This window comes from Muscardinus avellanarius, assembly GCF_963383645.1.
Source record: "Muscardinus avellanarius genome assembly, chromosome: 4".
Classification (NCBI taxonomy): Eukaryota; Metazoa; Chordata; class Mammalia; order Rodentia; family Gliridae; genus Muscardinus; species Muscardinus avellanarius.
Genome location: NC_137789.1, coordinates 31,283,130 through 31,301,839, shown reverse-complemented (window position 1 = coordinate 31,301,839; position 18,710 = coordinate 31,283,130). Strand labels below are relative to the sequence as shown.

The following is an 18,710-nucleotide window of genomic DNA, read 5'->3' as shown; positions in this document are numbered from 1 at the left end:
TTTCATCTAAAATTGTTGTGACTCTCAATGGGAGTTCGTGTATACTCTATCTGGTGTTACTAACTGAATCCATTTCATTTCTCATGAAGTTTCTTCAATTACTGCAGGTGTTTGTTTAGATATAGAATGAGATTACAAGCAAGAAAATAGAGAGTAAAGAGGTTCCGGCAAGAGTCAACCTCCCCTTGTTTTTATTTATCTACGCCATAGGAGCAAAAGGGAATAAAAAATAGTTCTTTTTCAAATATGGGATAGGACTGAGTTTTGTCTTTGTGTACCTGTTAATTATTACCTTAAGGTAAATTCTAAAAGCTGAAAATGAGTGGGTCAGAGGGGTTGAAAATATTCTCTATTCATCATGTATAGGTGTTACAGTGCAAACAAATGTCATTTACAAATCTCTAAAGCTATCTATAGCTATGGAAAGAAAAAGGCACGTGGTTTACATTTATGACTTCTGTTTGACTATATGAATCACAGGGGTGTTTAATATGCTTTAAATCATTGATGTTTTTTACTGTTTTGCTGGCAGGATACATAATAACTAAACCTTCTGTGGTCTGTACTTTCACTCTCACTTAGCTGTGGCTCATAAAATGAAATTGTTCAGTAATTACTCATCTCTTGTGCTAACCTAGGTTTTTAGTACAACAGATTTTAAGTAATAATGTCATTACTGAATCTGGTGGTTTACTCTAATTGCCCCAGTTTTCTTTTTCTCAATAAATTGATTAAATGATCAACAAAATATAACTAAAAACAGTGATGACATCTTTTTAATCTTTCTAGATGTTGGCTGATAACTCAAAAAATTTTCATCCACATCTAATGGATTTTGTGACTGAAATTTTTAAAATTCTCTTGACTACAGTTTCCTAATAAGAATATAACACCTGCCAGTGGTTTTTCACTAATAATTCAATGTAATTTCAATATTTCATTTGTGATATAAGTTTGAATGGGGTGAATAATTATGAAACTTTGCCTCCTGAAAGTGTAACTATAAAGTTTTTCACAAGTATGCTGTCATACACTTGCTCTCATTCTATAATTATGTAATAGCCTGACCCAGTATTTTCATTATCATTTTGCTAGATAAATAAAGGAACCAACACAGTCTTACAAAATAACGTAGTTGCCGGATTTGGAAGAGCAGGGTACCGCATCGATGGTGAAACTTGCTCCAGTAAGTTTTAATATAGAATCACCAAAGCCAGAAAATAACTTGTCCAAATTTGTTAGAGATAAATAATCATTATGTGTTAATCAGTGGTAGCTATTCCTTCTAGACACTAATAGAACTCAACAATTCTGATGATTTTAAAAAAAACATTGGGTCTAAAGAAAAATAGGTATTTAAGGAAAACTATGGGGTTTTTTTTCAACAAATTAAAAACTCCAATAGCTGCTTTAGTCCTTAATTTGTTTAGTAGTGAATCAATGAGTACATAGTCCCATGATCACTTTGTCTTAAAAGATAAAACACAGAAATGCTTCTGCTTTAATAGAATAAAAGCCTATTATCCATGTATTAGAACATGCATACATGTAAAAGTCAAAGGACATAAAGTTTTTTGACATCTAGTTCTTTGATATAACTGTCTATTAGATTAGTAAAGATCAAGAACTAGCCTAACATCCACTCCTTTGGCAAACTTGTGAAGAAAGAGGAAAATTTACACACGGTCTATTAAAGAAAAAAATGGAATAATTGCCACATGAGGGAATCTGACCAGATCTATCAACATCATTTACCTTGGACTTATCATTTGCACTTCTAGTTGCCTATTAAGTAATTGATAATTTTTAATAATTATTATTAAAATTATTTTCAAAATAATTTGATGATGTTATTCATCACAGCATCATCTGTACTAGCATACAGCTGAGAATTATCCTGTGTCCCTTAGTGGGAGACTAGTTACATGGAACCAAACTTTGGAATGCTAGGCTCCTCTAAACAGGAAGGAAGAAGAGCTTTGTATATGATGTGGAGAAATCTCCTGCATATTCTGAAGTGGAAGGAGTAGAATGGTATATATGATGTTGTTTTGTGTATAATCCTTTAATAAGGTATTTTGTGGAAGAAAATAAGAATGTCTATGGTATTTGTATTTACATAAAGAAATACTGAAAGTGTAAAAACAAAAATCATAGGTGAGTTGGAACAAGGTGACTAGGGACATATTGTTGTACAATTTGTCCTAACTCCTTGATTTTTAAACCATGTAAGTGAGTGAATTATTACCAGATCAAAAATAGTAACATTAACTATAAAGCTTCAGGTTTACCCTTTGAGAAACATAAAGGAAGTTAAATGAGATAAGACTTTCTCTGAAAGAGTATGTCACTTTTAAAGTTGGTTTAAAAAATCCAATGTAGTATTATATCCTAGCAGTTTTAATAAAATTTACATAACATCAGATTCACTTGTTTTTACTAGTATTCTACTTAGGGAGTTATTTTAAGATTGTTTGAATCCGAATTTTTTCTGTCAATTCAAAAATTACTAGAGTTGAGCTGATTTTATCCTTTTTTGTGTGTGTATTGGTGGCGCTGGGTATTTAACCCAGAGGTATTCTACCTTCTAGCTACACTGCCTCATCCCAAATTTATTTCTTATTTGGAAACAGGGTCTCACTAGGTTATGAGTCTAAATACTTGCTGAGGCTGTCCTCAAACCTGTGATTCTCCTGTCTCAGCCTCCGAAGTACTGGCATTATAAGCATGTGCCACCACATCCTGCTGATTTTATCCTTTTGTGGAATATATGTTGAAAGAATAAAACAATTTTGTCATCAGATTCCACTGATTTCTTGATATACACTCTTATTAAATATTTAAGTCTTCCATTACTTAGAGTGGCTTTTCTTTGACACAAACATTTAAAAATATGTAATTTCTCTACAACTTCTATGAAGTTATTTTTATGGTTTTATGAAAATCAAAATATGATCTTCAAATATGAATATTTACTGATCTGTGTAATGCCATTTAATTGATTCTTTACCATGTTGATATTACTAAGTAATTGAGTGTTTATAAGAAATCTGTGTATTTATGACAATTGAAATATAAAACATCAAAGAAGTATGGCTTAAATTCCTGTAATGTTCATTGATTTATCCAGTCCACCCCAGATGGGAGGCTGGAATGCTGGGAAGGAGACGGTGACTTATGCTGGGTCCAGGGAGGGGCCATGCTGGTCACGGGGCTGGCTTGTGTGGGCTCAGGGTGAGGAATGTAAGTATCTTCTAACGGAGGCACACAATCAAACTCAGCCAGGTCCTAAATAAAATATAAAACCCAGAGGACTGGGAAGATGGAAAATCAATAGAAGATGGAAGGGAATCAGATGCTAGGGATCCAAGCAAGACAGCTGGTGCTAAGGACTGGGAGGTGGTGATGTTCTTCCTGGGCAATCCTCCAATTTATGCATGCCTGGGGAGGGAGTTAAGTATAAGGTTATTGATTTGATTTGGACAGAAGTAAAACTTCCATTAAAATCCACTTTAATTATGCTATATATTAATCATAAATTCCATCTACTGAGGGTATTTGCAAGGCATCTTATGTGATTATTTCATTTTGAAACAACACTGAAGTAGGCACTGAGCCTTTTTTATTTTTTAATATACTTTTATTGATGCATTGTAATTGTGCATCATAGTGAGGTTTAAAATGATACGAGCGTACACGCACACAGCACTTGAGGATTCCCTCCAGGTCCTCTCTTCCCTGTACATGCTAGTGAGATTCCTAGTGATACCTTTATATATGGATATAGCATAATGAAAACTGTTTGGAGGATTGATGTAGGCATTAAAATGTTTTTGTGCCCAGGAAACTGATATTCTAGAAGATCATCTATACATCAGTTCAAGAAATATTTAAGAAGCACCTATCTCTGCATTGTTTCAAAACTCAGGAATATGGTGATTTATGAACTCAACATAGTGACTTCTCTCATGCAGCTTACATTCTAGAAGGAGGAAAGAAGTCACAAATAATTAACAAAATATTAAGTGAAGAGATTTTATTTTAGCGCAAAGTAACTGAGTTGCTATTTTGAATCAGGTAGTCAGAGAAAGCCTTATAAGGAAGTGACTCATGGCAGGAGTGGTGGCACAGGTCTTTAATCCTCAGACTTTGGAGGCTGAGGCAGAAGGATTGCAGGTCCCAGGCCAGCCTCAGCAACTTGATGAGACTCTATTTCAAAACAAAACAAAAAATAAAAAGAGCTGGGGGTGTAGCTAGTGTAACTTTAAGGTAGATTGCTCCTCAATTTGATCCTAGTATGAAAGAGAGAGAAGGGAGAAAATATTAAAACTATACATGAATTATAATGCTAATTCTCTGGTTCTGTACTTTCTTCTAAGGCCAGTCTAATCCCGTGGAAAGCTGGTTTGACAATGAGGCCCATGGAGGTTTGTATGGAATCTATATGAACCAAGATGGCCTGCCTGGATGTTCTCTTATACAGGGATTTACCATTTGGACATGCTGGGATTATGGAATCTATTTTCAGGTAAATGTGATGGAAGATGGTTGTGATTTATGTTCTTTTCTGATTGTCCTCAGTACTGTGTAACCCACTACAGATTGTATTACAGACCACAGAGAGTGTGCGCATCTATAACGTGACCCTGGTTAACAACGGAATGGCTGTTTTCCCAATGATTTACATGCCAACTGCAGCATCTCGCAAAATTCTCAGGAAAACAGTGCATATTAAGGTAAGAAATGAATAAGGAGAAAGAGAACTCTTTCTCTTTCTGAGAACAGTAAAACTATTGAATAAGAATAATCCTTAGCTGGATGCATTATCACTTGCCTGTTATCTCAGTACTTGGAACAGGAAGATCGCAGGCTCGAGGCCAGCCTCAGCAACTTAGCGAGGACCTGTTTCAGAAAAATAAAAAAAATAAAAAAGGCTGGAGTGTAGCACAGAATTAGATTGCCTCTGGGTTCAATTCCTAATACAAAAAAAAAAAAAAGAAAAGAAAAGAAAAAGAAAGAAAGAAAAGAAAGGAATAGTCCTTAATCCTTGACTTCTATCTCTACCTAGTCTGTACCTTCCAGCATTCACCAGTTTGTCCTCTTCTAGGAAATTCTTCCTCCTTATCTTCCCTCTCTCTCCCTACCTCTTCTTGCTTATCACCTAATAATCTTGCAACAGTCCATTAAATTTTCACTCTCTAAAGCCTTTTTTGAAACAGCATAAGTGCTAGTGACACTCTTTTCCTTTTTCTTTTCTGCTGTTCCCTGGGCACATTTCTGTCAATAAAACATACCACTTTCTTTTATATAATTATCTACACATCTGTGTTCCTGGACCCCTTGCTTTGCATATCATCCTGGTTGGGACAGCAAGAATACCTTTTTCATCTCTATGTAATGAGTGATCCGTGTCTAAAGTATGTAGTTCATGCTTTCCTACAGTAGAATTTACAATTACTCACTATCATGTTTTCTTTTAGGAAAAGCTCTGACTAATACACCTTGTTGGATTTTTTTTTAAATAGGACTCACTGATTGTAGGAAGTAGCCCTGAATTTAATTGCTCTGATGTCCTAACTAATGATGATCCCAATATTGAACTCACCGCTGCACATCGGAGTTCTAGACCTCCATCAGGTGAAAATTTGGAATATCAATGTTGGTGTTTGTATAAGTGCATATTAAATTTCCACTAATTTTTTCCTTTTCGTAAAAGGTGGGAGAAGTGGGATTTGTTGGCCTACCTTTGCTTCAGCTCATAACATGGCCCCCCGGAAGCCCCATGCAGGGATCATGAGTTACAATGCCATCAGTGGCCTTTTGGATGTCTCAGGCAAGTTTAAACAAAGTCTACTGTAAATCAATTAAGTTCTATAGTGAATACGTGAAGTCCTATATGACTAACAATGTTTTATTGTAAACAAAAACTTATTTAGGTAAATTTTTTTTTTTTTTGGTGGTACTGGGGTTCCTGGAAGCCCTCCTTCCTCCGGGCTACACTCCCAGACCTATTTTATATTTTTGAAACAGGGTCTCTTACACCAGCACGGCTGGCTTCGAACCTGCGCGATCCTCCTGTCTCTGCCTCCCAAGCGCGGGGATTACAAGCGTGCGCCACCACGCCCGGCTTAGGTAAATTTTTATATGGATCTTCTTAATATGACAAAAAAAAAAAAAGAAATCAGACATCAGAGTCTATTTTACAAATGGTTCCCTGGAAAAATGTTTAAATATTAAAGAACAACATTTAATTTTCCTTCCAAAACCACAGAAAAAATGCTGTTGTAGCAAGCTAATAATAATAAATTTGTATAATTTGTGAAAGTTATTTTATATAAGTAGGATTACACACGACTATGTCCTTTTTGCAACTGAAGAAACTTAAACACCTAATGGAATCCTCACAGCTATTGGCAAAGCTAGAATCAAGGTCAAAATCTCCTGAAACAAAATCCACTAAACCAGGTGTCCCCCTTAGAAATATAAAATAGTTATTCATAATTTAACAAAGTGAATACATCAATCAAACTCATTTGGCCTACTAACTACACTGTGCTATTTTTCTTTCAGTTTAGCAAGTCTCCCCTCTGTAATAATTTTACTCAGTGTCTTTTTGAACAAAGTAGTTTAATAAATTAGACATCTATGTTTTGACTTACCACCATAACTTTAGTTCCCAGAAATGTGAAACAAAGGGTCATCATTTTTCACTGTTACTTACAATGATGGATGGTATGCTGAAAGGACATTATATAACATGCTACATAGGGTTTAATTGAACAGATTTAGCTTTAAAAGAAAAAATATTCTGGAATATTATAAATATTAGATAACAATAAAAATGTCCTTGTAAAATAAAATCTTCTAAGTAATATTTCTTGAAGAAACATGAGTAACTGTTCTTTCATAAGACAGAATCCTAAAAGATGACATATGAAAGACAGTTGTATTCCCTGGAAGCAGAGTTTAGGCAAATATTTTTTTTCTTTTAACAATTTTTTTATTGAACATAAATAGTATACATTTAAACTATATTTGGTGCCCTCTCTCCCCCGCCCCCATTTCCCTTCCCCCCTCCCACCAATGGTTGTCCAGGTTAACCATGTCTTATTCATAATTTTACACATGTTCAGATGTAGACCCTCAATCAAGATCAGCCTTCCTCCTCTCCTATCTTTCCATTCAAACTTTGCTGGTATTTCCCCTCCATTATCTGGAGTCCCACTGGTATCCTTTGTGTTTCCTAGTTTGGGCATATTAGAGGAAACATATGTACCTTCTCCTTCTGTGCTTGGCTGATCTCACTTAACATAATGTTCTCCAGGGCTTTCCATCTTATTGCAAATGATATAATTTTGTTCTTCTTTATGGCTGAATAGAATTCCATTGTGTATATTTCCCAGAGTTTTGCTATCCATTCATTCATCTGTTGATGGTGATCTGGGTTGGTTCCATATTTTGGCTATTACAAATTGTGCTGCTATGAACATAGGTATGCATATGTTGCTGTATTTCTCTGAATTCAACCCCTTTGGAAAGATACCCAGGAATGGTATAGCTGGATCATATGGTGGATCTATTCCCACCTTTCTTAGGAATCTCCACACAGATCTCCATAGTGGTTGAACTAGTTTGCATTCCCACCAACAGTGTAAAAGAGTTCCTCTTTCCCCACATCCTCGCCAGCATTTGTTGTTGTTTGATTTCTTTATGCTTGCCACTCTGACTGGGGTTAGATGGAATCTCAGTGTAGTTTTGATTTGCATCTCCCTGATGGCCAGTGATGAAGAACATCTTTTCATGTATCTATTGGCCCTTTGTATCTCTTCTTTTGTGAAGGGTCTATTTAGTTCATTTGCCCATTTCTTGATTGGGTTGTTTGTTTTGCTAGTGTAGAGTCTTTTGAGCTCTTCGTATATTCTGGATATTAGCCTCTATCAGAATGGTGGCTGGTAAACATCCTTCCCCATTCTGTAGGCATCCTCTTTAGGTTATTGATAGTTTCCTTTGATGAGGAGAAACTTTTTAGTTTGATGTTATCCCACTTGTTTATTCTTGCTTTAATTTCCTGAGCTTTGGAGGTTTTGTTGAGAAAGTTACTGCCTGTGCCAATATGTTGTAGTGTTGAACCTATGCTCTCCTCTACTAACTTCACAGTCTCAGGTCTAATTTCTAAGTCTTTGATCCATCTTGAGTTGATTCCAGTGTTTGGTGAGATATAGGGGTTTAGATTCATCCTTTTACAAATGGTTAGCCAGTTCTCCCAGCACCACTTGTTGAAAAGGCTGTCTTTTCTCCAGCGTATGTGTTTGGCCCCTTTGTCAAAGATTAATTGACTAAAGATGTGTGGGTTTGTTTCTGTATCTTCTATTCTAATCCACTAGTATATTAGATATACTATTCTAATCAGTATATCTGTTATTGTGCCAGTACCATGCTGTTTTTACTACTATTGCTCTATAGTATAGTTTGAAGTCTGGGATTGTAATGCCTCCTGCATGTTTCTTATTGTTGAGAATTGCTTTGGCTATTCTAGGTCTTTTCTTTCTCCATATGAAGTTCATGATTGATTTTTCTAGGTCTCTGAAGAATGTCACTGGTATTTTAATGGGAATTGCATTGAACCTATAGATCAGTTTTGGCAGAATGGCCATTTTGATGATATTTATTCTGCCTATCCATGAGCACGGGAGATCTTTCCATCTTCTAAGGTGTTCTTCAATTTCTTTCTTTAATGTTTTATAATTTTTGTTGTAGAGGTCTTTTACATCTTGGGTTAGGTTTATCCCAAGATATTTTATTGGTTTTGAGGTTATTTGGCTAATATTAGTTATCTAAAAAAAAAGGGTGTTGCTTTGAGCTGTTAAGGGTCAGTATTCACTAAGATGATTGGAGATGGGTGTACTGGCTGGCATCCACTTCAGTCCACTCCTGAGAACACTGATCTGCTTGTCTTTTTTATGAAGTTAGTTATATTTCTCTATTCTACCAGGAAAATAATTCTCCAAGATTCTACCTGGTCCTAATTTTCAAGTAAAGTTATGAGGGCTGGTAGTCACATTGGCAAAGCCAGTCCCTAGATCACAGATGATATTTGTTCCTCTTCTCCATCATTATTTCTAAATTTCTTTCCTCTTTTGCTAACATTTTTGCATGTCAAAATGGCTTTCCTGGTAGAATAGTCCAGACTCTGATCCCTGATAAAATTAGGCCTGTTTCTTGTACTCTTACAGAAACTGTGATTCCTATACTTGCCCATTTGTAGCTAACACTGAACTGGCCATGTACCCCAGTGGATTGCATGATCACTCACTACCTTCCCTGTGTAGTAGTAGGCCTACCTCAGCATGGAGATCAGGGCCAATGAACACTCCTAGGTGGCACAAGCCTTCTTTGTCTGACAAAGTGACCGTGAGGTAGCCATGGCTTTATGTTTATTGGGTCCACTGGTATATGACTTGGTAGAAATACTCTCCCTCTGGACCCTATAACCTCCATATTCTTAGAATCTAAATTGTAAAATTGAGGGCTAGGGATGGAGTTCAGTGGTTGTCTTAGCATTTTCATGCTAAGACATAATTCAAAGGCCTGACCACATAATTTAGAGTAAGGAAGATGTATTTGCTCACAGTTTGGATATTTTGAGCTCAGTTTCTGTGAGTCCAGGGCTGTGGATCTCAGGGTATAGCAATGGGAAATGGAGAGAGAGCATAAGAATTCACTCTCACATCATGGAGGCCTGAAGCAAGAGTGAGAGCAAAGAGAGGAGGAATCATATATGATCCTCAAGGGCATGGCCACAGGGATCACTTTTTCCATTTATACCCTACCAGCCCGAGCCACCATCCAGATGTACTGCTAAGATTACAACCAATCCCCACTTCCAACATTGCCACCATGTTTCCATGAGGGCTGGAGGACACCCCAAACCCAAACATTACGGTGGTAGAGTGCCTGACTGTCATGTGTGAAGACCTAGATTCAGTCTCTATTACTGCAAAAAATAAAAATAAGTAAATAAAATCATAGGATTGGACGCACAGTTTCCCCACATGAATATCTAGGGATGATGGTATTTGACATATTGAGAGTAACCATATTTACATAAGGTTACTCTTACTCCTAGTTTTTAGTACCAGTAGTCTGTATTCTATTATTTTGTATATTTAATATCATAAAATAGCTGTTGGTTTTAGGTTAATAACATATTTTCCAGGTTGTTATTTCTAAACCTGGTACCACAGTTATACTTCCAAGAGACTATTCTACCACACTGTGAAGCTGACAGATTCCAAACACACTATGTTCTATTTTTGGAACAACTGCCCTACTGTGATTCCATTGTCATGTGCCCACCATTGTGCCCATTTCCCCAAACGTGGGTTCTTTAGTCCAAGGTGAAATTATGCAGAGTCCTATGTAATTACATCACTTCATGAGTCCTAGTATGGTAGAAATGCCTGAATCCCTGTAAGAAAGAAAAATTTATGCCAGGAATACATAGCAATACCAGTCAACCTAAGTTGTTACCCTTCCCAAGGTAGAATAAATATGATACAGTCTCAATTTAATTGATTAACTGGTTTTATGAGGAGTGGCAATGTTCTAAAGACTCAGCTTTGGTTTCAGCGCTTGAAAACTCAGGTCATACATGAAGTAGTAGAGGTAGCTTGATTCACTTTGCAAAACAGGAATTCATGCTAATGAGTTCACATAGCCTCCATCTGTACCACTAAGGCTACTCACAGTATATGCCTATTGTGAAAGAAATGGGGTAGGTGGGGACAGAGATCACTGACATCTGCTGAACAAATCATACTAGTTTTCATTTAGTTTTTCAGGGATCCTTTTGTATTGAATGCTATTTGGTAAGCAATAACATCTACTGCATTCCCACTTCCATGGATTTATCCACATGATTTTCCCTGCACTTCTAATCTGGTTCCTTCTAGGCTCCAAACCAACGAGCCAAATCACTCACCATCACCCTTGGTGTTTATTCTTACATTAGACCATTTGTCTCTCCAAAATAGATAATCCTGTGTAAAACCCCAAATTCCATCCATTAGAAACATCTTCCCACATCACGAGTTATTCAAAGGCACTTCTGAGAAAGGCTGAAACACAAGGAGCATTGTAGAATGGTTCCATTCCAGTATTTGCATTTTTATGTCTTTTAACCCATCTTTTGTTTTCCACAATATCCCATGAATATTCTAGCGACTTTACTTAATGTGGGTCATTGCTATTTTCAGGCTTTCAAAAGCCTTACCAGCAAGATATAAGGACGAGTGTATAATACCTGGGAATAGGTATTATAAAGGGCAAGAATCTTCCTCTTTGAAACCTCTGCATGAATTCAAGCAAGTGGGGCAGGGAGTTATCATCTAATAAGAGGGTGTAGACCAGTTATATACATTTAGAGCACTCAACACATTCTAAGTCTTCTTCAAGTTCATCTTCCCATATATCTTCATTCTAACTTAGCATCTCACTCTTTTTCTATCAGAGCCTTGACATTGCTATAAGAGACTTGCTAAACCTGGACTTCAGTTCTCTCTTAGGTTGCACGGTTCTGCTAATTTTGCAGACTAGGTCCTAATCTTTGCTTTGAAATTGCCATTGATCACCATAGCTTTCATTTTTTTCTTTGAAGTATCAATGCTAGTTAGCCATAGCTATCCACTTAGAGATTTCTTTTGACTACTGTTTGTCCTGTCGGACTCAAATCCCAAAGTAAATGGATAATCCAGAGCATAATCTTCCACCCAAATTACCCCTTATCCAGTTCACCACATAACTTACCAGTAGCTTCACTATAAACGCACACTAGGAACTATTGACACTCCACATACAACCAGTCTTAATTCCCATCTAGCCAGAAAGTCATCAGAACTCATCATCTCATCATTACAATGCAAGTGGTTTACTGAAGGAATGTTTTCAGGAGAAAGGTAATGAAGGAAGTAGAATAGTCAGAGGAAGGAGCTAAGCAGACCTGTGGCCTCAGCTGGAGCACAGCTTCTACCTGATGCTTCAAAGATCTTTGGAACATAAGTTACACCCCGTATTCATCCTAAAAGTCTCCCATATTTCCTCCCATGAAGCATGGCTACCCTACAATGGTGGTGGTAAGAAGTACATAATATCTAAGGTGAGGGAGCTCTCAAGTGGCCAAGGGCTTTTCTCTAGAGAAGTCACAGCTATATATGGTTTGCAGCCAGCACTTACAGGAGGAACTAGGGAATGGATATGGGGCCCAGTAAAAGAAGTCTAGGGAGGGTACTGGGAAATTTTACTAATACTCATCTATAAGTTCATGTTCATGTAATGAATCTCTTTTAAGGAGAAAATATAATTATGAAGGATATTAGATAACATAACTGATTCAAACATTTTTAGAGGTCACTTTTGGCTTTTTCTAATTTAGATTATTAGATTTTAAGTACAATGGAGATTAAGGTTACTTTGGATCCAATCAATTTTACCTTTTGGCCATATAATGTATGCAAATCCAAGAGGGCTAAAAAGTGTTTCAGTTAGCTTTTGATACATAACAAATCATCCCCAAACTTAGACCCTATAAACAATCATTGATTAGTTCATAATGTATATGGGCAGTTTCATCTTTGTTCAGCTAAGCTCTTCTGTTGTTATCACCTGGACTTATTCATTAGGCTGCCATCCATTCATAGACTAGCTATGGGCTGGTTAGTAAAAGGTAGCCTTACTTCCATGTCTAATGGTTGGTGCTTGTTGACAATAATGCTGGCCATTAGATAGGGTGATGGAAGTGATCCCAGGCTGACTCACATGTTGAAAGTCATGGAATTCCTTGAAGCATCAAGAGAGAGAGCTATCCCTAACATATAAACACTCTCCAGATTTCTGCTAATTACTATTGTTCAGTGGCACAGCCAAGCTGAGAGAAAATGCAGGAAAGTACTATCAAATAATGTAGACGTAGGACAGCACACTACACAGATAGTGGTAGACTTTTTTTTTTTTTTTACTATATCAGATAAGAGTTCCATGTTGAGGGTAGTTGCAAAGAATGACTTAGATGAAATGAGCGTGAAGTGAAATTTTACCACTTTCTCCACAGAAAATAATTACTTTGTATTATTTATGTTTTAGGTTCAACATTTGTTGGATTTAAGGATGTTTGTTCAGGAGAAACTAATGTGATATTCATGACCAATCCTTTAAATGAGGATTTACAGCATCCAATCCATGTGAAAAATATACAACTGGTTGATACTATGGAACAATCAAAAGTATTTATACACAGGCCTGATATAAGGTAAAATATACAAAAATTCAGTTTTGGTTTGTTCTCTTTATAGGTTTTCCATCTCCCTGCCATAGACATAAAAAGTTGTGCTATTAATATAACTTCTTTTTCTATAAAATTTCAATTAGCATTATGGAAATTAAAACTTTAATCATGTACATATCTGAGTTTCATCAGATGAGTTTGAAAAACTACTTTAATATGAAGATTTTCTCTCCTTTTTATGTATTATCAATAGCATCATCATTTCCAGGTGTGGCATCACACACCTGTAATCCCAGCCACTAGGGAAGCTAAGGCAATAGGATCACAAGTTTAACGCCAGCTTGGGCAACTTCAAGAGACTCTGTTTCCAAACTTAAATATTTTTAAAATCTCTGAGGGTGTTTCTCAGTAGTAGAATGCCTGCCTTACATGTACCAGGCCCTGAGCTCAATTCAACAATAACATTCATCATTGAATATAAGAGATGAGGGTCTGAAATGTTTTCTGCATTAATACCTCTCCATTAAAAATTGTTAAAAGGTAAGAAATATCCCTGCCATTTCTTCGTTTTCCTTTTCCTCTTTTAAGTTTTATTTATCTATTTATTTGTTTCTCTCAATGTTAATTTTTAAATATCCTACTAGTGGATGTGATGGCACACATCTGTAATCCCAGTACATGGGAAGCTAAGACAGGAGGATTACAGATTAGAGAATGGCCTCTGCAACTTAAATATCTGACCACAGGCACTCCAAAAATACACTTGCAAATTAAATCTTAGCCACTCTAATCACTGTAATTATAAATACATGAAAACTTAAAACATTAGTTCTTCTGATCAAAGGTCAGTTGCTGTGAGGATATTTCCAGAAGCTGATCACTTAGATTCTACCTCATAGAAGAATATAACCAATAGTAACTATTTTTTACAGTCAGTAAAACACCAGGAATTTATATGTAAGCAGTATTAGAAAAACGGAAATCTCCACCAGAGATTTCTGATGATTTTCAGCTTAGGAGAGAAGAGAGGGAATAATACTCTAATTAAATGGCATCACTCCTAATACTTCATAACAGTTGGACTACGTGATTTTATTTTTATGACAGCCTAACATTTAATCAATGTTTAACTGCTGTATTTTGAGGTTCATGAGGACCTTTCCTTATTAGGTAGCTCCTATTTAGTTGTCATTGACTCTTTCAGATTTAATATATAATTTTAATATGGATATAATAAAGAAAATGTATTTTCAAATATAATTCTATTGAAGTTCTGGGGCATGCTCTTGGTGATCTCCCAGACTTATTTATAGACTGTCATCCAGCCCCTTAAATGCTCTAAATCTTGACCCATAACAGCTCATAGTCGCTCCCTTTTTCAGGATTTTGTTCTTATCCAAAGCTCTTCCTGCTACTACCATCCTTGCAAGCCAAGGAAATTGGCCTCCCTGTCTTGAGGTAGGAATGACTCAAGTTCTAGAGGATTCCAAGAGACAGATATAAAATTGGTCTGAAGATCACAGTTATCTTGGGTTTCTTTCTCTTAGTTTGTGTGGCTTTTCAGCCTCCTTTTTGAAGTTACTCTTTCTACAAATCCACCTCTCAGACTGTTTCTTGAAAACCTGAATTAAACTTGCAACCATGGTTTAAAAGAGAGCCGCTGAGTGCTCAATTCACAGACTTGCTTTCAAAAGTACATTGCACATACCTGAATACAAAGAACAAATGAACTACAGAAATGTTTATTAAAATTCTTCTCCAAAACTAGAGTATTATAGTAAAGGATAACTTACAGCTTCATGTTTCTAAGGGGAGAAGACAAGTAGAGAGTACCTAAAATATCTGAGCTTTCCGTTATTATGTTGTTATAACTCTGGAATAACACTTCCCTCACTGTATATATTGTGGTATTTTATAAGTATTCTGTATATCACTTAAATGTATAAAACATTGCATAATCAGCAAATTTTTATTACTTTATCAGGGAGCAATCAATTAACACTTCAGGGAACTCAACATAAAGTCAGTATAATCTGTGATTCAGCTGTGTTCAGTGGTTACTAATGTAAGAACCACAATACAAGTGCATTTGTCTATACAAAGAAAAAGCTCCACAAGCATATATAGCAGTTTGCAACTGGTGAAGTCTAAGAGCTCAGGATAGGAAGATAAAAGAGGGCAGAATTGTATTAGATATTTAGATTATCTTATAGGAAGCGATATTTTTATAATTTTTTTTGTTGGTGCTGGGGTTCCTGGAAGTCCTTCTACCTCTGGGCTACACTCCCAGACCTATGATATATAATATTAATATATATATATATTTTTTTTTTAATTTGGAAACAGGGTCTCTTAAGCCACCAAGGCTGGCTCCGAACCAGCGCGATCCTCCCAAGCGCGGGGATTACAAACGTGCACCACCATGCCCGGCATTTTATAATTTTTTAAGACAAGAAGGGAGGGAAAAATAATAAAGACTTCCTGACCAACACAGGAATTTTGCGTTTCCTGTACGACAAACTAACCATTTACCCGTTTGATAGGGCAACATTAGAATATTGCAAACAGTGCACAAAAATGAAATCTATCATTCAACAAAATATGAAATAGCACATTAGAATTCTAAGTTTACACCCCATAGGTACAAACTGTCATTATGAAAAATTAATGTCATAATAATGGACCAAATCAACACAATGGAAAAACAAATGGCATTACAATGATAATTGCTACTTGGTCCCACTTTAAACCCATTTTGAAATATTTTGAAACTCCCTTGTCAAATGGTCAAGTATATTCATCTTGTCTCTTGTAACAGTGAACTAAATCATGCATTTTGTCTTTTTCCCCAGTAAAGTGAATCCATCTGATTGTATAGACATGGTTTGTGATGCCAAGAGAAAATCTTTTCTTAGAGACATAGATGGCTCCTTCTTGGGGATTTCTGGCTCAGTGATACCCCAAGCAGAGTATGAATGGAATGGAAACAGCCAACTGGGAATTGGAGACTACAGAATTCCTAAGGTGATGCTCACATTTTTGAACGGAAGTAGGATTCCTGTTGCTGAAAAAGCACCTTATAAAGGTTGGTTGTATCTAATTTTACTGTTAGACCTTGAGTTCATGAAACAGAATACATGTTTAATTTTAAAGATTGATGCACTTAAGCAATAGCGTCTATGTTCTACTTATAGTCTTTCACATGTGAATATTCTATGTGAGTAAGGTTCCTTTTCATTACTAAAATGTATATGCATATGTTTCTAGGAATCATTAGAGATTCCACCTGTAAATACATTCCAGAATGGCAGAGCTATCAGTGCTTTGGGATGGAATATGCAATGATGGTTATCGAAAGCTTGGATTCTGACAGAGAAACACGAAGGCTTTCACCAGTGGCTATAGTGAGCAATGGTTATGTTGATCTCATTAATGGTAGGTGTTGAGTGCAAGTAAACCAGTTACTAAAGCATTTTATTAAGTGTATGAAACCACCTCATAAATTATTAATCACATAAAACTTATGAGCATCAGGAGTTTTGCCTTTTGGTTAAAGAAAAACCTATGTATAGGGGGGAAACTTGACTTTTTAGAAGTTCCCCATGCAGAAAAGCCAATGGACCATTTGGAGGAGTGGGGGGGTGAGGAAAGGAAGATGAGAGGAATAAAAAGAGGAAGGAAAGTTATTCCTATAGTAATCTCCATATATTTATTGATAAGATAGTATAAATATTTAGAAGAAAAAATGGCCTAAACGTCTCCAAAAATACAATTTGCTTTATGTAAATTAAACTGATAATGAGTTGAATACCTGAGAAGAGATATTCTCAGTCTAATCATTTTCATTTTTATGAATCTTTGGAAAACTTTTGTAACTTGTATATTTTTCATATCTGATTCTATTGACTTTTGGGATGAGTTCATGAAGGTCTTGAGTTTACATCTCTCCCATTCTGATCTTAGATGGCTCTAGGACAGAGGCAAGTGGTCTATGAGGATTAAGATCAACTTAGGAGATGAAGGCTTTTTGAATGAATAAGATGAACTTCTAAAATGTACTGAAAACAAAGGACAGGGATTTGTTGTATGTCCCTGAAGTGACACTGAAATCAAAGATGAGTTATGAAGCAGGCTTAGAGTTGAAGGGACATACCACCTGCATCAGGGAGATTTCTGTCCTCTGGTGATATCATAACATGTACCGAAATATCCTAGAACTAAACAAAACAGCTAATACCCCACAAAAATATGCATTAAAAACTGCTAAAGGAATAGAATGAACTAAGTCAAGGACTTAGGAAGTTTCATGGTTTTTCTGCCTCTTCCTCTCTGTTCTCACCTGAGCCAACAATCCATGTGGTTTCCAGGGCCTGTGGTCAATTCAGTTTCAAATGCTGACTTCCAGATTTTACAAAGTAAAGATTGTGGGAATGGTGTTAGAGCAGTCAGTAAATAAATTCAAATTGCTCTGCTTTATGTGGTGGAATAAAGATTTCATTTTATCTATTTTTATACTTTCCTTTTCTGAAAGGCATTATTAAGTTTTCCACTTACAATAGTGACATGACATTTCTCTTTAAGATGAATTTAAATTTTAACCAGTGACTATCAATTTAAAGGAGTCTTAAATGATAACAGCATTAAAAAATTATAAAGGTGCAAGAATCATGAAACTTGAGTTGCTTTATACTAGATGGGGAAAAGTCCATCAAAGTTTCTTTTAAATATTAATATTCTTTATTTTTAAAATATGACTCTTGTCATTCTTACTTTTCACTTCACACACAGATATTTCTTAATGTTTGTTTACAAAACCACAAAGAAGTTATATTAAAAGTAGGATTTAAGCCGGGCGTGGTGGCGCACGCTTGTAATCCCCGCGCTTGGGAGGAGGAGACAGGAGGATTGCGCAGGTTCGACGCCAGCCTCACTGGCTTAAGAGACTCTGTTTCCAAAAATAAAAAAAATAGGTCTAGGAGTGTAGCCCCGAGGTAAAAGGGCTACCAGGAACCCCAGTACCACCAAAAAACAACAACGGTAACAACAAAAATAGCCGGGCATGGTGGCACATGCTTGTAATCCCCGTGCTTGGGAGGCAGAGACAGGAGGATCGTGCAGGTTCGAAGCCAGCCACAAGCTCTGGCTTAGGAGACCCTGTTTCCAAAAAAAAAATGTAAAAATAGGTCTGGGAGTGTAGCCCGGAGGTAGAAGGGCTTCCAGGAACCCCAGTACCACCAAAATAATAATAATAATAATAATAATAATAATAATAAGAAGAAGAAGAAGAAGAAGAAGAAGAAGAAGAAGAAGAAGAAGAAGAAGAAGAAGTAGGATTTATATTTTGTATGCTAAGGGACAGGTTATGCTACACTTAAGCTTTAGGAGTTTATATTGATTTAAAATTCAATTTAAATTCACTTAAAAATATTGG

General features: G+C 36.2%; 1 protein-coding gene across 1 annotated transcript in view; it reads left to right on the top strand.

Moving 5' to 3' along the window:
- PKHD1L1 (PKHD1 like 1) overlaps positions 1 to 18,710 on the top strand; it is a gene marked incomplete at both ends in the record, with an annotated part of 159,996 nt that overhangs the window by 124,424 nt on the left and 16,862 nt on the right. The window contains 8 exon segments of the mRNA XM_080694743.1: positions 1,096 to 1,186; positions 4,380 to 4,528; positions 4,614 to 4,736; positions 5,526 to 5,637; positions 5,717 to 5,833; positions 13,138 to 13,303; positions 16,132 to 16,364; positions 16,547 to 16,714. Of these exon segments, the coding sequence (XP_080550869.1) occupies positions 1,096 to 1,186; positions 4,380 to 4,528; positions 4,614 to 4,736; positions 5,526 to 5,637; positions 5,717 to 5,833; positions 13,138 to 13,303; positions 16,132 to 16,364; positions 16,547 to 16,714 (1,159 nt within the window).